This window comes from Salminus brasiliensis, chromosome 1, assembly GCF_030463535.1.
Source record: "Salminus brasiliensis chromosome 1, fSalBra1.hap2, whole genome shotgun sequence".
Classification (NCBI taxonomy): domain Eukaryota; kingdom Metazoa; phylum Chordata; class Actinopteri; order Characiformes; family Bryconidae; genus Salminus; species Salminus brasiliensis.
The window spans coordinates 53,169,299-53,194,536 of NC_132878.1; the positions used below are offsets into that span (position 1 = coordinate 53,169,299).

The following is a 25,238-nucleotide window of genomic DNA, read 5'->3' on the forward strand; positions in this document are numbered from 1 at the left end:
CTGTGTCAGAAATGGGTGCTCCATAGCTGAAGTCACTCATTATATTATAAAAGAAGTGTCTGGATACTGACAAAAAAAGCAATCACTGGAAAACAATTCGATTTCTGTAAATCCTCAACAATCTTGCGCGTTCCAGATGAGCGTTCTGTGGTCTTTGGTCAACTTATTCATGATTATTTCTGTGAAAATAATGTAGGCTAGAGTTTAGTAATGCTGTCTAGAATGCTCACCAGTCCAAGACAGATCGAGTCTCTGCTGGGAACCTTTGGTGCTAGTCTCTCTGACTGGGAATGATTCAGTTTCCTGCACAGGCAGGCAAAATTCAGGGCATATCAAAACCAGCTTGAATACACCACTTCTCCCCGGAGCGATCATGAGGTCGGTTTGCTTAATGTATTAGGTCAAGTAAAGTTGGTTATATTCAAGAGGTGTTTGATTGAGTGAGCAAAGGTCGATTCCTGTGTCTGGCAGCATTTCATTCAGTAACTTGCATTTGAATCAGATTATACAGGCAGATGAATGTGTTGGGAGTCTTGCCTAAGAACTATTATGTTAATTAAATTGAATTTAGCCTGCAGTACCATGATCTCCTTGCACTTAAGCATGAAGGGTGAGCAATGTGACCAATACACTGTATGCATTGACCTCACGTTCCTCTTGGCCACGCGCCCCATCCAGTTGGAATGGGTGGCAAAGCATGCTGCTTTTATCAGGGGAAACTTCCAAACCAGGAACGAAACAAATGATTGTCTGCTCAAGCTAAAGGCGGCTAGACTTGACAGCGATCTAGCCAAATAGTCTAAGTACATTGATGTATAGCCAGTAACACACAAATTGTATGGATGTTTAGAGGATAAACCCTCATATCTGAGAGCACAAAGTTGAGTGAATTGTCTAAAGGGAGTTTTCCACTGTTTACAGGCACATTTAGTAGACTGTTTCATCCAGGTTTGCTTGATCTCCCTTTCACTCGAACTTAGCATGTCACTGAATTCACAACTACAAAGGCCTTGTTTTTTTCCTACCTGTTTTCAGAGCGTGACTTCACCAAACGGTCAGCTCCAAAAAACGTTTGGATTCCAGAATTGCAGCGACTCATTCGTGTCTCTTTTCTTTAGCTTTCAGTGGTCTGTAAAAGGAGAGCTCTGAATTCCCATGGAATCTGTTTGTACAATCAATCGCACAACAGCTCTTTCCAGCTTTTTCAGTGAGCGTGGCCTAATAACTTCCGTTGTATGTATACCCTCTATGTTGTAGTTAAATGACATAACCATGTATTTTTTGAGCATATTGTAGAGGTCAGGCAACCCATATCATGGAAAATAAAGTTTGAATGAATGTGTAAACATGGTTAAAGTTTACAATTACAGTTGACCCCCAGTTTATTGAATTTGTTGTCTTTGCGAGGTCACAAAACCCAGTGTACCTTTCTGCAATAACTCGTTTCATCATGGCCAGTAATGAGGTAGCACCACAGAGAAGCTTCATATGCTGGAGAGCATGCGTCTGCTTCTGTTCAGAAACTTGCTAACTTGGTAAACTCCCGCGTTCACATAGCTACAGTGTACTGTTATATGGGTGACCGCTGCGGTTATGGTGGTTCATTTATGATTTTAGATTTTTCTTCATTTGGTTATCGCAGATTTACATTCCATGAAAATTCTGCCCTTAAATAAATCTCAATATGTGCAAACTGTCAGCGACGCGAAGCGATGATATTCTCAGTTGGCTGTAAGCCTTGTTAAAATGTCTGTCCAAGTATTGTCCACCCCGTTAACCACTGTAAAAATAAATGCATTTCCTCTGATTTAAAAAAAGATGATCCTTTTCAAATGTTTTTGAAGAGTCAGTTAATGTGACCTGCATGAATGCGAGCCATTTCCATACACTACAGTCTCTTTTGTGCATTCAACATTCATTAAAACAGGTTTTTCACTCCAGCACACCTTCAGCAGCCATTAATAAGGATCCAGTTTCCAAACATTGGTTCTCAGATCTTAACATAATTGACTTCATTCAGAGTTTTCTACCTTGACTCTCCTGGTGTGTAGGTGTGACAGGTGTGTAAACAAATGCAGCCTGATGAGATTTCTCCCAGGAAAGACGCTCGGCCTGCATTTATCGTTGTTGTGCACTTACACGGTGCTTACTCATTTGATGATGAGAATGGACTCATCCTTGCATTGATCCTACTCTCACTGCTAGCCTGTGACTTTTTACTAGTCACATGGTTGATCGCTATGCCATGTTATGTCCTAGGTCAGTGAGAGAAGTGTCTGATTCCGCAGTGGCGTTCTTAAGGTTGAGGGCAGCGTCACAGAAAGGTTATTAGGTCAGAGCGTGGTTCTTTTGACAATGTGCTTCTCTGAAAGAAGAACACTTTCTTTAATTAGACACACATGGTTGGAGGCGGATATTTGCCACTTTTAAGGGATTCTTTGTTAGGGTTAGAGTTTTTTTTTTTTTTTTGTCTCGCCTCCCTTAAAACAATTTAATTAGACATGCCATATTGTATCTGTTACTCTAGACTGCTGACTATTAGAGTTGGCTCCCTAAACTGCAGTAGTAAGAATGTTCTCATGTAATTCATGTCTGTGTCTTTCCTTGTTTGTTTATGCAGATAGAGCAGAAGAAGCTGATCTGATGGTCGACGACAAAGAGCATCATTTTTAAAAATCATGACATAAGTGAGTGTTTGCTAAACTACCTACTGATGTGACCTGCTGAGTGAAGGCTGATCAAATCAGATTTGTTTACAGCGGTGGTGATGGGAACCAGAACAGGACCAGTTTTTGATGGCCCTGTAAGCCTCCGCACAGACAGTTGCTACATGAACTGGATGTGCTTCCTGTTGTCTGAGAGACCATTTTGATAGTTTTGAGAACTATTAACTTAAACCATTTTCTTAGTTAAGAAATACAGGGTTGAGTGCTTACATGGAGGTGTTTATGAAGGGGGTGGGGTGGGGTTGGGGGAGTCCTCAAAGAAAACTTTTTTTTACACTATTTTACTATAGACATTACATATAAAACTCGAGATTGCGATTGAAGATTCACTGGGGGTTTGGATACTCCTATCACCGCCACTGTGAAGAGATTTGAGTCTGTATGTTTCAATGTACAATGCACCATTTCACAGCACATCACTCTGAGGGACTGAATGAGCTAATAAATGTATCTCTAGTAATATGGGGAATCCTGTTCCTGTTTAACATGAGCTGAATTGCGTTTTGTGTGTGTTCTGTTTGCATCTTAGAAGGGGGCTGTTGCTGACATGGGTGTCGCATGCTTACACTCGCTGAAAAACATGCTGCACAATCCACTTTTGACCTTTAACCTACAGACGTCCTCCAAAATCCTCGACTAAACTCCAGAAACGCACAGACCCACCCTCCATTTTCAAAGCTGATCATCGGGATCTTCGTCCTCTGGCAGGCTCCTCATCCTCTCTTTGAGCTAGCAGTACTGGAGGTTGGTTTGACTCTAAAACTGAATGTATGAATCGTTGTGGTGATGTGTGGCGCTGTCACGACACACTGCCCCGAGTAATTTTACTTTTGCCTGTTGTGTGTTTCTCTTGTGCAGGTTTATGTACAAATGTCTACCTCACGCCTAAAGCTCCTCTATCTCCCACTGCAGCCCTGAACATACTACAAAATGACCTCCAGTATAGACCGGTAAGTCCTACACAGTCTTACAGTCCACTCTGAGAACAAGAGGTAGAGTGACTCAACAGCGAAGTTTAGAGTGTTCGGCTTTCAAAGAAAATGAGCTAGCAGCAGACCAGACGTCTCTGGAAAACATCTTTTTTTAATTTTTTTTTATTCTCGAGAGCTCTTAAAAATGGACACGGCTGTAGCTAGCCAAAGCCATTGTCCAGTTGTCCATGGCTACATCCTTTCTGATTACCCGTCTCTTTGTCTTTCTGCCAGAAGGCTTTGCACACGTGCGAGAGTGGCCACATTTAACCTTAATCTTTGTGCCTGCAACCTTAACAACTGTCCTTCTCTTTAACCTATGCTGCAACTCCGTTACCATGGCAACCATTGAACCAGCTCAACACGTGCCCGTCCTGGGCGGGCTTTGCAAGACATGAACTGTCTAACTGGTCAAGCTAGCTGAGTGACATTAGGACGAGCCTTTGTGTGTCTGCAGTATGGAATTTCCATGGCTAATCCTAGGATTAGCGTCTAGCACAGCAGAGCCCCACTTTGCTCCATTTCCCTCTACTGCAGGTTTTCACTGCAGGAGAAGCTGGAGACAGCACCTTAAACAGCCGCCGCATATTAGTAGGGCTGTCAGCTATTGATGATATTTGTAATCAACTTAATTGTCTGATCACTTTAAATAATCAAGTAATCAAAGGCCCTGTTTTCCAGACATGGATGAAGTCTTGTTCTGGAACTAGGTATAATCCTTGTCTGGGAATCTGGCCCCAAGTGTCGAAAAAAAACTTGCCAGTCAATAAAAATGTAATTCAGCAGGCAACAGCCGAATTTCAGAACTTGCTCTTGTGGATTCCCAACCATTTAGTGAAGCCGTGTGAAGCCCTGCTTGAGCTCAATAGATTTTACTTGGAGGTAGTGTCATTCAAGTGATTGCCAACGAGATCCATGATTTTAATCCAGTACCATCTGCAATATCTGTAATTTTTTACAAGTCTGCAAAGTAATAATTCTGGCACTAACTATCTTCTATACTGTACCCAGAGTGCCATTGAATTAGTATTGCAGTAGTGTAATAGTAATAGACAGGAGCACCTTTTTTTTTGCCAACCAACAGACAAGGCTGACCACTAAAATGAAGCATACATTGGCCCAGTTCAACATTTTGAATTGAGTTGTCTGGCTGATTTGTGTAATTTCTGTGAATTACTCTAGTCACATCACTTACATGTTGCATTGCTGTACCACTGCTGGTAAAGCTAGTGCAGCATAAATAAGACTTATCCATGCCTGTTTAGGACAAAGCTGTCATCATAAAATCAGGAGAAAACAATCCTAGAAGTAATGTAAAGAAGGATTCGAAACTAACTGGCTGCAACTACTAACATCATTTTATATCTAAAATATGTAAAAATGTGCAGGTTCATTTGACTTGTTTTTAGATTATACGTCCAGTAAACCAGTTGAACTCCCTATTAAAACACATTGAATAAATATGCGGAATTTAAAATGCTGCTACCAAAGGTTAAGCATATTTCATAATATTTTATATAATATTTGTTAATATAATCTTATTGAAAATTGACCTCTACAAGTGAAAAATGTCAGAGAATTTGAAAATTAGTTTTAATATGAATGAACATCAGAATTTTCTGTAATGTAATTCTGCTCTAGAATATTTCACTTATTTGAGTATATATTATTAATATTTTCCAAATGTGTGTGTTTTATTTATATCACAAGTTCCTGAAATAAAGGAGCCGATTATGTGTAGAAATCTGATCGGGTTGCAGCCCTAACAAAATGTTTTATTTTTGCAAAGATGAATAAAAAAAAAAAACTAACTTAACTAAATTCTGCATTATTATCTTACAATGTAATGTATAAATATGTCAAGCGACTTGTTCTGGGTAGTTGAACTAAATGTCTTAATTTAAATTGTAATTGGAAATGTTTTTTTCATAATTCACTGTAAATTAGGGTCATCCATGGCTGTTACAGGGAACTAAACCATAAAATACTTTGCATGGTTTAACAATTCAGGAATATTTCATTGGTAAATTGAATAGGAACTCTGCAAAATAGCTCTGTTTCCTACTGCAGGAGAAACCTATTGTAAAATTTTAAATTGCAGAGTAATTATTTCTGATTAAGTGCATACATTTTAATCAATTATTTGTAATCAAGTAATCAAGTTTAATCGAACAAGTGTTTAAGCCCCCAAGTGAATATTATAGATGTTTCTGTGCTTCTAGTTTCTGTTCTGTCTTGACTATCACTGCTGTTTTTTCTTAGTGAAGGTGAGGCAAAAAGAATGGTCTACAATAAGCTTAGGTTCTCTCTTACACTCCGTAGTTATAACGTTTATAATTCATTGTTTAACTCCATTGAAGTTCGACGTTCCTATAACAGCCCAGTATAAACATGCCGAGGTTACTCTTGATGACCATGCTTGTTTTTCTTATCAGCTGCTCTATAAATATAGAATACAATAACACTGGCTCTACTCTTGTCCCTTCCCTGTAAAACTCACAGATGCTGAACGCATTAGCACTGCGTATTCCATTCATAATGTTATGCACGGCCTTTGATGCCACATAATATTGACATACCAGGTGAGTGTAGATAACGGCTTGTTTTCGACAGTGCGACACGTGCTGTCTGTTCCCATAGCTGTTGTTGTGCATTGCTTTATGCTCTCCTGTCTTTTTAACCCTTTTGTGCGTAAGCAAAGGAGTAAGAACAAGGAAGGTCTATGACGAAGACCCATTCGACACTAATGCTACATGCCTTCTGGTACATTGGTCTCTGCCATTTTTTGTTTGCCATAAACGTCTCGGTTTATATGGGCAGTGGTATTGTTGAACTGTGGAAGCATTTAGGAACCACAGCAACTCCACAGCCACCACGTGCCCAACCTCAAAGTCGCTAGTGCTCTGCTGACCCAATGAGTTTGAAACCTCCTCTGCCATTAACATCAGCACAAACGCCTATAGAATAAACTGGGACTAAGATTATGAGCCAGGCCCTCTCGCTTAACTTCAGTGTCTGACCTTGCAAATGCTCTTTAGGATGAAAAACATGTGGGGTGCCTATGGATTTTTTAATATCCAGTCATAAAAGCTTCTGTAGGTGTAATGTGCATGTACACAGTTGGTTACAGTTAGATAGACCTCCTATATGGTAAGTAGAGCTTATGAAATTAACAGTGTGTAGAAACAAGTAGATGGTGTTGGTTATGATCTGTGTGTGTGTGTGTATATATATATATATATATATATATATATATATATATATATATATATATATATATATATATATATATATATGCATGCACGCACGCAGAATTATTTGGCTCTGATTACACTATTTAGACGTAGCGTGGACTAAATTAGGTGATGGAAGGTGTTTATTTGTAGAGGTTAACTGGTCCACAGTGAAGAGTCGATTGCTCTGTACGGCTCGCTGGAGTTGTTGTTCCACTCTGGCATCCATAGCCTGTGGGGCACCACTGCTATGCTACTGGGAGGCACTCAATGTGCATGTCAATTCCTCGTACACCATCACTAACACCCCACAAAATTAATGGTTTTCTATTATCATTTCCTCAGTCAAATCAGTCAAATCGAGTCCTTTGAACACTCAAGTTTTCATCATTGTACGAGCAAAGCTTTACTTTTAGCACTGAAGGTCATTCGTAAACATGCTGGATTGCGCAGGATTTATTTCCATATTTACAATGAGGTGTTCTTACAGTGTCGAATAATAATCTTCCTCTTCCTCTATATCAGGTGCTAGTAACGTGCTAGATGTTTTAGTAGGGTTCCTGTTTGATCAAGTTCAGCACTCTGAAGCGGTGTTGTTCTTTACTAGAAGCCCAAAGTTTGCCCTGCAATAACCTCACTTACCGTAAACAGTAAGTACAGTGTCCGTACACAGTAATTTCATTAGCCGCTCTCATTATCGCTCACACACAAACAAACACACAGTGTGAAGGCTGAGGTTGACTAATCATTAACCCTAATAGTGTTTGTGCTGCTGTGAGGGTGAGGGAGGTATAGGGAGGTATACAGAGGCAATGGAAGGATAATAAAAGTTGCATTTGCTTCATTTGCATTTCCTGCAGCCCCACCAAAATATCACAGTCCATCAATAACACGATAATAAACAGCTCACGTGAGCCTTCACAGTACCTATATCGAGAGATAAACATGAGACAGCTCGGAAGGGCCACTCCCTTCTCAAAACAGCCATTCAGTCCCTGCAGGGAACTCGTGAGTGAAGTTTTTGCCTGACTGACAACGTCTTGTGCTTGCTATAAACGGCACTGAGGTCTGGAAAGGGCTTGTCCAGTTACTAGGGGTGCCCCTCTCCCACCCAAGGTCATTACCGAGAACAGGTCATTTATTAACAGTGTATACAGGAGTACTGATGTAAGCTGTTTTCAAAAATGGATTATAGTATATATAAAGATAATTACCAGCAGTTGGCTATATAGTAATATTTAATTGTAAATATTTTCTCTTAACATATATACACATGATGTATGTTCAGTGTAAGTATTAGCAGGTTCGATAAGTTGGGTGTAGGGGGAAAGTCGACCAAGCCTTACATCACCAAGCAAAGTAATAAGCATTGGATGGAGTGAAGTAAAGCACACTACCACTGGAAACATCACTGAAAACCAGCAGTGGTAACATTTTCTCTAACTGGCGGTCAGATGGGTGCGTCTGGGTTTGGCAAAAGCCCGGGACAACGGCAGCTGGCTGACTGCATTGTGGCGTCTGTAAAGTTTGGTGGAGGAGGGATAATGCCATGGGGTTGTTTTTTCAGCAGGTGGCCTATAGTTGGGGGTTTGCCCTATAGGTTTCTTAGTTCCAGTAAAAGGAAATCTTAATGTTTCAGCAAACCAGGACACTGGACAATTGGACAATAATCCGTTTTCTGTTCCAGCATCACGTTCACAAATTCTCTTCTGGATGAATAGGCAAAACATCCTACTGATGCACTCCAAAATCTTGTAGAAAGCCTTCACAGAAGAGCGGAAGCTGTTAGAGCTGCAAAGAGGGACTAACTTCATATTAATGCTTATGGATTTAGATTGGGATGTCATAAAAGCTTCTGTAAGTGTCCCAGTATGTTTGTGCATATACTGTACCAGGGTTAGTTTTGTTTATTTATATTCCTTGTTTGTGTGCAAACAGCATGCCCAACGTACGCCTGATCCACAGGGATTTCTCACTTTCTTTCGCTCAAGATTAATGTATCACTTAGAAGTGGCCTTAACTGTAAAGTGGTCTTTCATGTCTCATGCCAGTTATGCTATTTACTGTGAACACACACACGCACACACACAATATGCATCTAAATATGGTCATCTCATCACAGATCTGCTGTTAATACTCTGCTAATTTTAGTAGCCTCACTTGCAGAGTTAAGGGGACTCTGTTCTCAATATTTACGTTGTGTGACAGATTTCTTTTGGGTTGTCTGTCCTTCTGTGTGTTTAACGGAGAATGCTAATTTGCAGTTACGCTTTGGCATCCTCTAATTAAACCGTCATTCTTGCAACATATCTGTCAACTTTTTTTTAATGTCAGATTGCTGTTATGTTTTTTTTTTTTTTTTTTTTTTTTATATATATAAATAATGCTGAAAATACAGTACATCATCTATTTGGTACTCAGACTGATAGACAGACATGCCCCCTCAAACTCTTCCAACCTTCCTGACTAGATGGGTTCTGATTTCAGATTGTAGGTATAAATATCTTCTCTTGTGTACTGACAAGAACAGTTGACGTCAGTGTAGCCGTCACTAAACTCAAGTGCACACTAATAGACTTGCATACTGGTCACGACTGCCATTACCACTAGCTTGTTAGATTCACTTCAGTACGAGACTTCAATATTACAGGTTTGTCTGTCTGTCTGAGGGGGTACTTTCTTGGATAATTGGCCTAAAAGTTCTGGAGTTCTGTCAGTTTAATACTTCTCTCATTTAAATAAAATGGGTTCTGTGGTTTAAAAATAACACTTAATGTTAGACGTTTAGTATATCTGTCAATAGTTCCTCTTCTTAGGTCTCATTAGAAGCGTTCGGAGGCCCGTTGCCAATTACATGCCCACGCACTCGAGAGAGAGAGCAAACCCACACATTTGCTTGCTCGTTCGCTCACTCGCTGAACCTCCCCAGGGCTTTGACGCAAACCCACTCGGACAAACGCTAGCCCTTTTCTAGAAAGGTTTAAGTTTCATGTAAACTCCATGCCAGCCTAAAACGCACTCTCTCACCGGTGCTGTCGTTCACACGCTCACGTGAGCGCTCACACACGTTATGAGCACACACTATGACTCACGCTTCTCTGGCTCACATACACGCATGTGCCCCGAGGTGATTTATCTAGAAGGGCTGCGCAGTTACAGAATTCATGCTGCAACGGCCCTGAATGACCTCGAGGCGAACCGATGGCTTGTCAGACAAGCACAGGTGAAGTGAGGGCACCTTGGCTCTCCCTTGTGCATTCCTGCTGTTGTGGTTTCTGCAGAGCTATTTGGAAACAATGCGATCGAGGGCAAAGAATGGAGCTGAGGCAGGATGGCTCCAGGGAGCTTGCCTTGCTGGAAGAAGCTGAAAGTCACGGTTATGACACTGTGTTGATTGTAGGACGCAACTTTTTTTTTTTTTTTTTTTTTTTTTTTTGTAGCTGCGTTTCGCTAAAATTACTGAAATATCATAAATGCTGGGATTCTGTACTTTCATTTTACTGTATCTTCTTATATGGCGCCTGTAATCACCCTTGAGTAATCTCGCCTACCTTATTTGACTTGAAAGTGTATGAGAGGTCACAACATAAAAATACATCATTCATTCATTCATTTAGTGCCTTCCTGGTCAGGGACTCTGGAGCCTACCCGGAAACACTGAGCCCACAATAGGAATACCTCCAGTCCAAATGGCTTAATAAGTTATAAATAACAACAAAAATACACAAAATACCAAAATACACAATTTATATTATTCCTCAGTAAATTCATTAGTTATTGTTAGTCTGATATTGGAACTACATATGATTACAGCCAATAATTTACCCTATGTTTAGCTTGTACTTGCATTCGATGTACATGTATACATAGTACTCACTAGGGTTAAGTACCCAAGTCTGTACTTTTATGACTACCAGATTCATGTCATACCAATAGGTCTCAAGTTTCTGATCAAGCATAAGGCACTGTCGTGACAGTGGCGAGCTGAAAGTGGTCCCAAGTATGGTTACGTTAATCAAATCTTGGCACAGACAACACTCTGCAATATTTGTAATTCAGAATGCAAAGCTGGCCATGGACACAGTTCTAACCTGTCCAAACACCTGGTCGTTCTAATGCTAGCTTGGCAGCATGCCTGTTGCCAGTGCAGATTAAGCATGCATGCGAACCGCAAATTAGCTGCCAACGTTTAACTGTAATAGTGTGGAATATAGTTTTACTGCTACTGTAGTCTTTTACACTGCTAATTCAAGTCATACACAGACATTTGTAGCTTGTATTTCCAATGCTTTCGCCGCATCCGGATATTGCGTCCTTTGTTAAGCAAGCGTCGCAAAAGGGTTCGTGCTGCGGAACCGTTGTGTTGAACTTTGCTGTGCTTTCTGCTACACAAATATGTTGTCAGTTTTATACTATACTGACTTAAACTCTGCTAAAGCTAATGTAAAATGTGCTGGAAAACTAACAAGCCTTGGGAAGTAAGCAGAGTAAAGACACAGGTACACACTGAGAGTCATCACTCACTCACTTTGCTGGGCTGAAGTGATTAATGAAAATCAGGACACGGCAGAACAGGCATGTCTTTATATGACAATGGTCATACATCGAACAGGGCCACACATCTGAAGTGACATCACTCTGGTGTGTAAATCAAGACATTTGGTCACAGCTAAAGTTCCTTTTTTTGTTTTTTGGGGGGGGTTTGGGTTGTTAACCAGTGCTGAATTTCAGGTATCGGTTCAAATGAACGGTACCCAACTTTAGCACCCAAGAATTAATTGATTTTCCACCACAATAAGATGTTGATTGTATTTTCACATCAACCCAGAAACCCTGTATCTATGCATCCCTAAACAAGCCATTATATGAATGCATCCATTATTGCTGCCATAGATATTAGCCTGTCTGATAGAGGGCGGCTTCAGCACCTAAAACGATCAGGTTGATTATTGACTGTTCTTGCCTAGCCACTTTATTATTTATTTATTTATTTATCATCTGTGTTTATTTAAATAAGCAGTGTTTGTTACCTTGTTGCTGTTTATAACTCCAATAGTAACAAATCAAGGAAGTTGATTTAATTCTGTTCCAAAAAAGAAGGGACGATATCTTCTGTTGACTTTGCAGGCTTTCGAGTGAGCTGAGTGAGGGTGCTGTGATTTTGAAGTGAAGCATGCTCTGCAGTTACTGGTTAAACCTCAGCAGTAAACTGTAAACATTTCCCAGTATTGCACCATCTAAGACTGGTCACCCGACTGTGCTCTGACCATAAGCCGAGACCCAGTGGCTGAACTGTCTTGCTCTGTTTCTGAGTCAGAGAACAAAAAGGCTGCGGCTAAATATAGCCTGAAATTTACAGCGCTCCTCTGTGGCCCGGCTGTGGAGATGCAGCCTAGCTCTCTGTTTACGCCACCCACGTTCTAAAAGAAGCTGAATCCAGCCTCACATAATATCTGACTTTACTGCGCACTTGGAATAGACTTGAGTGAAGGTTGATCTGGAGTTTTTGCTCTCTTTTGGTCACTCATGCTGATTTCTCTGCTAGAACAATTTAAAGAAGGAGACTGCTTTTGATTAGCCAGTGTCTGGTTTAGTAAGTCATCCTCAAATATTGTTATTATTTTTCTTTAGGGATGACAGCAGTATCTTTGATGGGTTGATGGAAGAAGATGAGAAGGACAAAGCAAAACGGTGAGTTGGCGAAGACTAAATGTACTCACACCTATCATTGAGGTTCAGATCCCCTCAAGCCCACCCCCGCCCCACCTAAATGTGGTGGTTTAGGAATGTCTCCTTAACTGGTAGTGGATTGTTAGTGGATACGCTCTTTTTACTTTCAGTATGACCTGTGTGTTTTATTTATTTATTTTGCAGTTTATTAGTTAGAGCTCAAACTTTCTGGCATGCTTTTGCATTCTCACAATGAGTCATTGATTGTCCCTGTGTGGTGGAGTCTGATTTCATGAGTGTGTGTGTGTGTGCCTACTCTTTCAGAGTTTCCAGGAACAAGTCGGAGAAGAAGAGGCGAGACCAGTTCAATGTGCTCATCAAGGAACTGGGCACCATGTTGCCGGGCAACACCCGCAAGATGGACAAATCCACCATCCTACAAAAGAGCATTGACTTCCTGCGCAAGCACAAAGGTACCCCCCATCTCACTCTTTCGTTTCGAGTTTCGAGTTTTGGTTGCTTACGCCTCCTTAGGATGCTGAAACTAATACTAATAGTAATGCTAAGGCTTTGAGGCTCTCATAGAGAAGGTGAATGTGAGCTTGTCATGGTTCAATATGTTGTTAAATAAAATTAAAATGAAAAAAGATCACATTAAAAATGCAAAGGAGAAAAATGGAACTCGAACCAAGTTGTGATATTAAAATCAAAGGGGAATTGAATCGAACCTGATTCAGCTGATTCAGTAAATTGATTTGATATGTGCACAATATACTGTATAGAAGACTCTCTCGCACGTTCACTTCCAGAAATCGCTGCGCAGTCAGAGTCCAGCGAGATCCGCCAGGACTGGAAGCCTCCCTTCCTCAGTAATGAGGAGTTTACACAGCTGATGCTGGAGGTGAGCGAACACGCACTCACACTGGCGCCCTCTTCATGTACACCTGTGCAGTGTTCCTCATAGAGCCGTTTGTCATCTCGTCTTATTTCAGTGCCACTTAATGTGTTTTACTGTTTGGTCTCAGGCACTAGATGGCTTCTTTCTAGCCATCATGACAGATGGCAACATAATCTACGTCTCGGAGAGCGTCACATCCTTATTAGAACATTTACCGGTAAGTATTGGGTCTGTCTGTCTATGTGCGTGAGAAAGAGGGGGAGAAATGAATGACGCTAAAAGCCTGGGTCTGTGTTCTGTGCTCTTCAGTCTGATCTGGTGGACCAGAACCTGTTGAATTTCCTCCCGCTGGGTGAGCACTCTGAAGTGTACAAAGCCCTCTCAACACACATACTGGAGGGAGAGAGCCTCACACCGGACTACTTAAAGAGTAAGGCCGTATTTATAGCATTCAAAGTACTACAGCACTGATGTTCGCTTGTGTTTGTTTGTACTACTTCTTTCCTCCCCTCTCTCTCTTTCTCTGGGACTCGTCAGGTTTTGGGCTAATTAAGATAAGATAAGATAAGATAGTCCTTTATTAGTCCCGCAGTGGGGAAATTCACAAAAATTAACATACAACCTCCTATAAATGATATAAACTCCAAAGTGTTTTATTCCGTATTTGCAATATTTAAGAGTAATAATTAGTGTGATTGCAGTAGGCAGTTATTTATAGGATGTACCCTTTATCTCTATTGCTCTCCAGTAATGTCTGTGCATGAAGGCGCTATTGGGAAAAAGTTTTGGCACCCTACATTTTGGCCAAAAGTTTATAGAAACGGATCCATTGGCCAAACGTAGTGGGTGAGCTTTTGGACCAACCGTCTTTAGGACAAATGTTTTGGCACCCCACATTTATACCACAACCCTATACCATATTAACCCCGTAGCAACCACTTAGCAGCAGCTTAGCAAACAACAGCTATACCATGGCATAATTTTGATAACCACTTAGCAACGACTTGGCAACCACCTAGCAATGACTTAGCAATCTTCTTCTATACCATCGCAATATCTTCTACTGCCTAGCAACGCCTTAGCAACCAACAACCATACCGTAGCAACACCTTATCAAGCAGCTAGCAATAACCTAGCATCCAACAGCTATACAAAAGCAACACCTTAGCAAACACCTAGCAACAGCTTCGCAATGAACACCTATCTCGCAGCAACACTTCTGAACTGCAGTCACACTTGGTGTTTCTACAGCAACTGCACGCTCTACTTATATTTGTATTATTTTCTACACAGCCTTTACAGCTTCGTCCAGTTTTTTTGTTTTTTTTGCAACCTTCAGTAATACAAAGTGTATCATATTAGTTTTGTATTTTTTTTTTTTGTTTTGTTTTTAAACGTTGGTGTAGTGGTGCACGGGGAAGGAAGTGAGATAAGAGATAAAAATGGAATTTATATGTGTGAAAGTTATTGTGAGTGATGATACATAAACCAAAACACAGTTATGGGTAGAAGGTTAAGGTTCTGGGGGTAGAAGGATTGCTGTGACGTACCACTTTACATCTCCTATTCTAAATTCAGATTAAGTACCTTCATCAGTTTAATAGAAATGTAATTTTTTTTTTACATTCTTTTAATTATGATAATTACAGAATAAGAATAAACAAAGCAATAACATTTAATATATTATTGATAAGTTATATATGCATGTAGAATCTTTTATCTGGTTAGGATGTAACTCCGCTTAACTGAACAGTTCCTACAAACTCCTATCCAGCAAGCTGGCCCAAAAAAAAAAAAAAAACATTGTTGATTCCAGCCAGACTCTTCAGAAATGCTAATGACTGCTCTGTCTGGAGGGAATAACTTTGTGTCTTTGATATGAAGATCTAGCTAAATAATAGTGTATGATAAAGGGCTGTATGATAAAGGGCAGGTTTTGATTCCCGCCAGGGGGAATTTATTGCCTCAGAGCTCTAGAGGTCATTTTCAGTTCAAAAATGACCTGAAATGGGAATAATATTTTTAAAAATTCTCTAAAACCACTCCGTATTCGTAAGTTATTAGAAATCTTTTTCTAATTTTTCATCATGTGTCTTGACAGTGAGAGATACCGGCCTACTAGTTCAGGTTGCAGTGGAGCGTATTCAGCCTTGTTTATTTCTCCTTGTTGTTTTTCCTGCCTCTCTAGCGAAAAACCAGTTAGAGTTCTGCTGCCACATGCTCCGGGGCACCATCGACCCCAAAGAGCCTCCCGTCTATGAATACGTCAAGTTCATTGGAAACTTCAAGTCTCTCAACACTGGTAAGAGTGAACTGCTGCCCATGGCGTTAATGCTGAGTCATTCTTCTCACACAGCTCCTTTTGGTTTTTCCTTACAGTGCTCAGCTCTGTGGCGGTGAAAACGTTTTTTGATATAAAACATAGACAGTTCTGTCAGGCCAGGTGTTGTTCTACACTGAGGGACGTTTCCTGAAGGCAGAAGGTTTTGTAGGTGGAACTAATGAGTAATCTGAATGCAGCTCTTTTGTAACAGGGAATGAATCAGATCTTAAACCTTCTTAGGTGATTTCGCTATACAGCTTTTTTTTTTTCCTCCTCTCTCATTGGACTAAAAGTACATACAGATCACTCTTGATTCATCCTGAAGAATTCACTCATGCAGACAACGGTGCCACGCTTACTTGACAAATGGCCTGAATTTGTCTTTGTCCTCGATTGGCTTTTACTAAAAATTCATTTTATGTGTAGTGCTGCCATCTAGTGATTGGTTTAAAGCTGCCCTGTTGTGTTGGTTTTTTTCCCCTGCCCCCCAACAGCTATTAATTTGGTTCTTCATTTTCCCACAGTGCCTAACTCTACACGGAACGGCTTTGAGGGCGTTATCCAGCGCTCGCTCAGACCCTCGTTCGAAGACCGTGTGTGTTTCATAGCAACCGTGAGGTTAGCCAAACCTCAGTTTATCAAGGTAAGGTAATCCAGCACTCCAGAGTCCAGTATGGGGGTGGGCATTAAAACTGTATTTTATCATTATTGCTAGTATGCTGCTCTATGACCACCTACATTACAGTGTCTTTAGAAGGGGGCAGTTAGTTCTGTTTAATGGAATTTAGTGCTGTACAATATGTAAATGTTTTTCAAATGTTCGAAATCACAAAACATTACGTTTTCTGCCATATGGCCCATCCTGTTGTCCAGCGTCTCACTCACTGGTCCTGTGAACTTTTTACATTCATGTTTTCCTTGCCTTTAAATGTTAACAGTCGCACTGTTTTGTAGGAGATGTGCACTGTGGAGGAACCCAATGAGGAGTTCACCTCCAGACACAGCTTAGAGTGGAAATTCCTCTTCCTCGACCACAGGTATGTGTGGTGGGTTGGTGGGAGGTGATGAGAGACGGGCCTGTCCCATTCAAACACAAGAATCTTTCTTATGAATGCTGGCAGACAAAAATAAACTATCCAAGCATGTCAGTGTTTTTCCTCTTTTTGGAGATACAAGGTTTCTGCATGGCTGTGATGATGTTTCTTGCAGTGCACCTGCTTTACTGTCCTTCTGTTGTGTGGTAGTAGCCCCTGGGTGCTGAACTGTGACACTCCCATCTAACTCCCATTGAGGCTGTTCTCAGTTCAGTTGGTTTGGCCGGCTGCTAAAGAGTATGAGTCAGCTCCCCATGAGAGGCAGCTCTGTGGAGAGTGAGCTCTCACACAGGTCTCAGCAAGACTCTGATTAAAATACTCAGCCAAAGTTGAACTTATACAGCGATGCTAATGAGCATACAGGCCGTGAGTGCTATTTATAACTCTGGGATCCCCTTTGTACTGCATCCAAAATTCTTGCATGTTTTTCCCCCTCTTGAAGTTTTTCCCACTGATTCCAGGCAGAGCAGAAAGGATTTAGGGGAGGGGGGTAAAATCTTGTTTTCTAATAACCTATATCTGACTCAGATTAATGTAGAGCACAGCTGGTGGGCTTTTTAAAGAGGATAATAGGCTTTTCTGTGCTTGACTTGCTAGATTTGGTTCGGCCATTAATCAGCTGTCCACAGGGGGGAAAAATAAAATTGTGTAATGCTTATTTTTATATTTACCAGGTTTTGCTTTACCACAGCAGTGTTCTTTATGTTCACAATTAATAGACAGGAGACGTCAGATTTATTTATTTTTTTGGTCCCACATAGCAGACTTTATCTAGAAATACTTCCAAACTGAAACCTGAATACTTTTGTTTGGAAGAACAACCCACAATTGCAGCATGCTGCAGATATACCAGTAGCTAACTGTACCCCTTATTTCAGGGTATTTTTCTTGATGAGAAATGTGTTTTTTTGTTGTTGTTTTTTGCCCAATTTAACTAAATTTTACTCTGCTGCATTAGTCTTGTTTTCTTTGCATATTGATATTGTTTGCAATGACTTTGCTTGGTTTATTACTTATTGGTGTGGTTTTTATTTTGTATTCACCAATATTTTCAAGTAATTGAAAATGGCAAGCTTTTTACATTTTTGTTTGTTTTTTTTTTTTTTTTCTTAGGGCTCCACCGATCATAGGCTACCTACCTTTTGAAGTTCTGGGCACGTCGGGCTATGACTACTATCATGTAGATGACCTGGAGACCCTAGCCAAGTGCCATGAACACTGTAAGTTGGACACACTCAGAATCACACATTAAAAAAGGCCATTAACCCTGTTTGTATTGTAATTAAGAAATGGCAGTGAACAGGAATGGTGAAGGTCAAGTTAAAGATCGGAGAGACCAAGTAAATGTTTTAAATGTGTTGCTAGAAAGGCAAGGAAAAAAACAGGCCTGGGGAAGGCCCAGTACAATGATCACGCCGCTTCCATATGCAGAAGACCCAGATTCACAGATTTACTATGATGTACTTGTGGTGTTGTGTTTGGTTCGGTGTATGCTCTGTCATAGGCTGGGTTTTACTGGAATGTCTATCATGAATGCTCCAGAGTTATCTTGGATAGGTCTGATCAGTAGTTTTTGAACAGTGTTTTGTTTTTTTTTGTTTTTTTTTTATTTTTAATCAAAACCGGAAATCTAATGCAACACTCTACTATAGTTTTATTCAAACATAAAAAAAAATGACTTGGTGTCTGGTTAGGAATTTTAAATGGTTATTCTGAAAGCTGAATGTTCAGAACCTATGTAATGTCTCCTGTACTGATAATTTGTTTATGTGGTGCAGTGATGCAGTATGGGAAAGGGAAGTCATGTTATTATCGGTTCCTGACGAAAGGCCAGCAGTGGATTTGGCTTCAAACACACTACTACATTACCTACCACCAGTGGAACTCACGGCCAGAGTTTATCGTCTGTACACACACCGTGGTCAGGTGGGAGTTTTACACACACACACGCACACACACACACACACACACACACACACACACACACACACAGTGATTAAGACCGGATTGTGCAAAGTATAAAAGCAAAGGAAGCCGTTATTTATTTTGGACCATTTTTATGACATGTGGGTTCACTCTTTCTGTAGCTATGCTGAGGTTCGGGCTGAGCAGCGCCGAGAGTTGGGCATCGAGGAGTCACCACCGGAGATCACTGCAGATAAGGTGAGTGTGCTTGTGTGTTCTGAAAATGTGTTTTCACACAAATATCTATAAGGACAACCAGTACAGGTTTGAGTTTTTGTAAACTGTTTAAACTAACAGGCTAAAACCATTTTTGATTAGTGAGGTTACAATTACGGTTATAGATGTTTAATGTAACATTTAGTACTGTAGTATAGCTGCCAATCTACAGTAGCTTCAATGTGTCTTTCTCTCTCTCTTACTCTCTTTCTCAGTCTCAGGATTCTGGCTCAGAGTTGAACACGTCCAGCCTGAAGGAGGCGCTGGAGCGATTTGATCATAGTCGCACCCCATCTGCCTCCTCCCGGAGCTCACGAAAGTCCTCCTCTCACACCGCTGTTTCAGACCCTACATGTAAGCACTACTCCACCTGCTGCACGGCAGTCATTGGGTGTTGGGGAGCATTTAGTTATTTATTTATTTAATTAATGAAATTCATGAAACTGAGTAAAAAACTGTAAAGGCTGTGGGTTAAATGAACTGGGATTATGGACAACAAAGGCTGATGGCCTAATAACTGAGCATGTCCCAGAAAAAAAAACTATACTATGCAGTGCAGAAAATACTACAGAACTGAGATAGTTACATAGATTCGTTCCCTGTTACTGAGCGCTTTTTTGATTTTGAGAGAGGACTGAGTGTGTTTGTGTGTATTTGTGTAGCAACCCAGACGAAGCTACAAACAGAGCGCAGCACGCCGCCCCGTCAGTCCGTCTCCACCATCGAGATGGCCTCTCAGCGACGGTCCTCCATCAGCAGCCAGGTTAGAATGTGTGCATGCAAGAGCAAAATATTAATAAGAGCTTGGCCATTTTTCTCTGTTCAGAAGGTCTCTGTTCAAAAGGGTCCCTGATACAAAATACAACTTGCTAATTTTGTGTGTGTCAATATCTTGGGATAAACATCTATTGTGAAAATGTCTATAATATCATAATGTATTTTCCATAGTGCCCAGCCCTAATTTGAATGTCAATATGTCTGTGCCTCTCCAGTCAATGAGCTCCCAGAACACAAGCCAGACAATGGCAGCATGTCTAGTATCACAGCCCCAACAGCCTCAACAGCCCCAGCAGCTGCAGCCAACTGTGCAGGTAACACCCACACCCGTACATATAAAGAGTGCAATTGCATTAGAATTACATTAATCAGCATTAAAGAAGGCAAGAAATTTACATTGGCAACAATTTTAATGTTAGGAGCTATCCTTAATTTCACAGCAGCACTCCAGCTGAGCTTTCGAAAAGGGGGTTTGAACCCTGGCCTCCTACATGAAGTGCAATGGACATAACTAATGTAATACAGACCCGGCTACAAAGCACACATGTTTACAGTTCACGTCTGTAATGGCTAGCCTGTAAAAATGCTTTATGCTTGTTTTCAACAGTTGTAAAAATGGGGTAAAAGACCCCTATTAGCCTTCGCGCAACTTTTGAAATGTTTTTTTTTCATTAAATAATTGAAAATGCTGTGAATCTCTTATGATAAACAAACAGTAGTGTTGATTTACTATGAATTCTGAGGCCCCCAAAGATCTGAGCATTCTGATCTAGCTTGTGAATTACTTGTGTGGGAAACAAATCTCAGTTTTGTATCAAACCTGGTGACATCGCAATTAATAATGCTACTACATTTCAATAAAGTTGTATTTTGTCCAATCAGCACTCAGTACTTAAAGAATTAACCAACCTAAAAGATGTCAGATTGTCTTCTCTGGTACTGTTATTTTACTTGGCTTTACAAGTGTGATTTTCTAGTTTGGTTTGGATGACCGAGTGCTTCCTGTTAATTAGGACTATGGCCTTAATTTCTCTTGGCCTGCTGAACCTTTAAGTCATGTGATCCTCAACACTAACCTCTTGTAAGCCATTACTGAAGGTAATATGTGCCCTCACTGTGCCCTCATTTCTGCAGCCGGTGCTGCAGTTCTCCACGCAGCTGGATGCCATGCAGCACCTGAAGGAGCAGCTGGAGCAGCGTACGCGCATGATTGAGGCCAACATCCAGAGGCAGCAGGAGGAGCTGCGACAGATCCAGGAGGAGCTGCAAAGGGTGCAGGGCCAGGGCTTACAGGTGAGAGCACTAACTTGTGAATTAAAAAAAAAAAAAAAAGTGTGCACCAGGTGGAGCTGATGTGGTTTTTGAAGAATTGAGCTTTTCCTAGAATGTTTTCTTAGGATTCTAAGAATGGGTTCAGATGCAGGTAGTCACACCTTCAGCATACTCCGTGTCATGTCATGTCATGGCCCCAGGAATGCGCTTTCCTTTGCCTGGTGCTGATTTTGAGGCCCTCTTGCATACGGGCTTGCACAACCTGTTTGTTGTCCTATTGTGTGGGGCTTCTTCCTGGACAGTCATGGACCATGTTTGTGCTTGTGTGTAGATGTTTCTGCAGCCCAGTGGCGGTAGTCTGAACCTGGGATCGGTGCATTTGACGCAAGGCTCCTCTGTACAACCAGGGACTGCTCTGACCATGCAGAGTCAGGTGGTGCCAGCAGGCAGTATACAAGGCAGCCTGGCTTCTGCACACACAGGCACACAGCACGCTGTCACTCAGCAGACCCAGCAAGCTCCACCTCAGCAGCAGAACATTATCCGAGAGCAGAGCGCCACACTTGGACAGGTGAGACACATGTATACTGTATATTGCCCACACACTGCACGCACCTAACTTGTATCCACACTCACTGTCCATTTCATCTGGTATACCACATAGGAGCACTTTGTACATTTGCAGTTACATTGCACGGTTGATCAGCCCCTTCTTCCCTGTCCACTCCTGAACAGATATTTCTTAGTGGTTGGCCCTTCTCTGCATAGCAAGGATAGCAAAACAGTACATGTAATGGGCACTTTATTAGGTTCCCTAATGTTTGTACAGCTTGTTGGTGTGCAGTTAGAGGCCATATACAGTGGGGAAAAAAAGTATTTACTCAGTCACCAATTGCAAAAGTATTTGGTCAATAACAAAAGTTCATCTCAATACTTTATTATATATCCTTTGTTGGCAATGACAGAGGTCAAATGTTTTCTGTAAGTCTTCACAAGGTTGGCGCACACCGTTGCTGGTATGTTGGCCCATTCCTCCATGCAGATCTGCTCTAGATCAGTGATGTTTTGGGGCTGTTGGCGGGCAACACAGACTTTCAACTCCCTCCAAAGGTTTTCTATGGGGCTGAGATCTGGAGACTGGCTAGGCCACTCCAGGACCTTGAAATGCTTCTTACAAAGCCACTCCTTTGTTGCCCTGGCAGTGTGCTTGGGATCATTGTCATGCTGAAAGACCCAGCCACGTTTCATCTTCAATGCCCTTGCTGATGGAAGGAGGTTTGCACTCAAAATCTCACAATACATGACCCCATTAATTCTTTCATGTACACGGACCAGTCGTCCTAGTCCCTTTGCAGAGAAACAGCCCCAAAGCATGATGTTGCCAACTCAGCATTCGCTCTCCTCCAAACACAGCGAGTTGTGTTTGTACCAAACAGTTCTACTTTGGTTTAATCTGAGCATAAGACATTCTCCCAATACTCTTCCAGAACATCCAAATGCTCTCCAGCAAACTTCAGACGCGCCCGGATATGTACTGGCTTAAGCAGGGGAACACGTCTGGCACCGCAAGATCTGAGTTCCTGGCAGCGTAGTGTGTTACTGACGGTAGCCTTTGTAACGTTGGTCCAGCTTTCTGCAGGTCATTCACTAGGTCCCCCCGTGTGGTTCTGGGATTTTTGCTCACCGTTCTTGTGATCATTTTGACCCCATGGGCTGGGATCTTGCGTGGAGCCCCTGATCGAGGGAGATATTATATATATAGCAGTGGTCTTGTAGGTCTCCCATTTTTTGATTATTGCTCCCACAGTAGATTTCTTCACACCAAGCTGCTTGCCTATTGCAGATTCAGTCTTCCCAGCCTGGTGCAGGTCTACAATTTTGTTTCTGGTGTCCTTCGACAGCTCTTTGGTCTTCACCATAGTGGAGTTTGGAGTGTGACTGTTTGAGGTTGTGGGCAGGTGTCTTTTATACTGTTAACGAGTTCAAACAGGTGCCATTAATACAGGTAATGAGTGGAGGACAGAGAAGCCTCTTAAAGAAGAAGTTACAGGTCTGTGACAGACAGAAATATTGCTTGTTTGTAGGTGACCAAATACTTATTTTCCACCATTATTTGCAAATAAATTCTTTAAAAATCAGACAATGTGATTTTTAGAATTTCTTTCTCATTTTGTCTTTGATAGTTGAGTTCTACCTATGATGTCAATTACAGCCTCTCTCATTTTTTTAAGTGGGAGAACTTGCACAATTGGTGACTGAGTAAATACTTTTTTTCCCTACTGTATATATATATTTTTCTTTTCATTAACAAGTTTGTTTTGGTCCTAGTCTAGTCCAGGGGTGCTCTTGTTATTCGTTAGATATTCCCGGTCCAGTAAATGCTTATTTTGTATTCTAGTTCCCTAGGTCTGGACCAGAGCAGAAAGCTTGCATGCAATAATGTAAAAGAAAATTAATAATAATAATAATAATAATGGCAAATGAGTCTAATGTTCAATGCAAATTCTAATGTTCAATGCTTGAGTCAAACCTAGAGACCCCAGTATTTCTGCACATTTTTGTGGTTTCTCTCATATAGCACACCTCATTCAGTACCTAATTAGGATGCTTATGCAGAGCATGGGCTCCAGGACTGACTTTATATATAATGTAGTGCACTGCTTTCCAATGACTTGGTCTTACCAGAAAAAAAGAGCACCACCTTGTGGATTAAAGCAGAAATGCATTTTATTAATCAGGAGTCGGTCAATAAGCTTAATACCGGTTTAATAAAAACTCTGAAATATAGCTAATGCCATGTTTGTGTCACTAATGTGCTAATGCTCCACTACCCAAACAACACCTTGCCAGCAGTGGTCCCTTTTTATTAATGGATAGGGTAGTGGGTAACTAAAACTGTGACAGTAAGGGGGTTGAGGTACCTAATAATCTGGAAATGTCTAAAATTAGAACCTCTTCACTTTTGTTCTGTGTTTTAAAATTGGGAAATGTTTGTGACTTCTATACTAGGTATGGGGGAAAACCCTATGCTTTACCTTACCTGTGCTGTAATTCTCTATGTCCGTCTACAGTCCCAGAGGTCGTCTCATACGTTGCAGTCTCCTCAGGGGGCTCTGCCTGCTTCTCTCTATAACACCATGATGATTTCCCAGCCGGGCCAGGCCAACGTGGTGCAGATCTCCACTAGTCTGGCCCAAAGCAGTCCCAGTGGAGCCGCCGTTGCAACCTTCTCTCAGGACCGCCAGATACGGTACTGCTTAACATATGCTCTCACACTAAGACACCTTCTCATATAGCCAACTAGAAGTGGGATCTGTGCATATGCACATGGCACACTTGACACACAGGTCCTTCAGAAATCTCACAACCACATATATCCATGTAACTGTAAGGAGAGCTTCATCCCGAAATGCTAACATAACTAGGTGAATGCAAACAATTGTCCAGTTAGCACATACTTTCAAGCCGTCAGTCATGGTTATTGACCTTATTTTCCTCTAAAATAGTACACATAGTGATTTCTCTCACTCTCCCACTCTCTCTCTCGACCCTCAGATTTCCAGCAGCCCCACAGCTCCTCACCAAGCTGGTGACTGGGCCTATGGCATGCGGAGCAGTCATGGTACCCACCACCATGTTCATGGGCCAGGTTGTAACTGCGTTTGCACCGCAGCAGGGCCAGACCCAGACCATCAGTATTGCCCAGCAGCCACCTGCCACGTCTCAGGAGCAGCAGGCCCAGTCGCAGGCAGCTGCCGCTCAGCAACAGGGCCAGGCCCAACTCGCCCAGCAACAGGCACAGTTCCTCCAGGTGACTATAAGCAACACTGGCACAACAAATATTATACCAAATGCTGGTCAAGTGTAACAGAGAAAACCATTCTCCACCAGCCTGACCTGCATGAACCCAACACTGCAGGTTGGGTTCATGGATTCATGCTGTTTGTGCCAAATCTGGGCCCTACCATCTGTGTTCCACGGCAGAAATCAAGATTCGTTAGATTAGGCTATGTTTTCCAGTCTTAAGATGCCCAGTTTAGGTGAGCCTGTTCTCACTGCAGTCTTAGCCTTCTGTTCTTTGCTGACATAGGCG

At 41.5% G+C, this 25,238-nt stretch overlaps 1 protein-coding gene across 5 annotated transcripts in view; it reads left to right on the forward strand.

Annotated features, from left to right (window-relative positions):
• The window catches only part of clocka (clock circadian regulator a), a 64,211-nt gene that overhangs the window by 33,267 nt on the left and 5,706 nt on the right, over positions 1–25,238 (forward strand). For 4 of the 5 annotated variants that reach the window (XM_072682649.1, XM_072682650.1, XM_072682652.1 and 1 more), the window contains 21 exons: positions 2,621–2,687; positions 3,256–3,470; positions 3,585–3,676; positions 12,562–12,621; positions 12,925–13,073; positions 13,410–13,501; positions 13,626–13,715; positions 13,808–13,928; positions 15,687–15,800; positions 16,346–16,464; positions 16,776–16,858; positions 18,029–18,135; positions 18,694–18,841; positions 19,003–19,078; positions 19,312–19,450; positions 19,759–19,859; positions 20,089–20,187; positions 21,008–21,166; positions 21,477–21,716; positions 24,217–24,395; positions 24,701–24,956. In XM_072682649.1, coding sequence (XP_072538750.1) covers positions 3,657–3,676; positions 12,562–12,621; positions 12,925–13,073; positions 13,410–13,501; positions 13,626–13,715; positions 13,808–13,928; positions 15,687–15,800; positions 16,346–16,464; positions 16,776–16,858; positions 18,029–18,135; positions 18,694–18,841; positions 19,003–19,078; positions 19,312–19,450; positions 19,759–19,859; positions 20,089–20,187; positions 21,008–21,166; positions 21,477–21,716; positions 24,217–24,395; positions 24,701–24,956 — 2,352 coding nt within the window. In that variant the 5' untranslated portion in view covers positions 2,621–2,687; positions 3,256–3,470; positions 3,585–3,656. The remainder of the gene's footprint in view (positions 1–2,620; positions 2,688–3,255; positions 3,471–3,584; positions 3,677–12,561; positions 12,622–12,924; positions 13,074–13,409; positions 13,502–13,625; positions 13,716–13,807; positions 13,929–15,686; positions 15,801–16,345; positions 16,465–16,775; positions 16,859–18,028; positions 18,136–18,693; positions 18,842–19,002; positions 19,079–19,311; positions 19,451–19,758; positions 19,860–20,088; positions 20,188–21,007; positions 21,167–21,476; positions 21,717–24,216; positions 24,396–24,700; positions 24,957–25,238) is intronic. The other variant, XM_072682653.1, reaches the window with a different exon arrangement.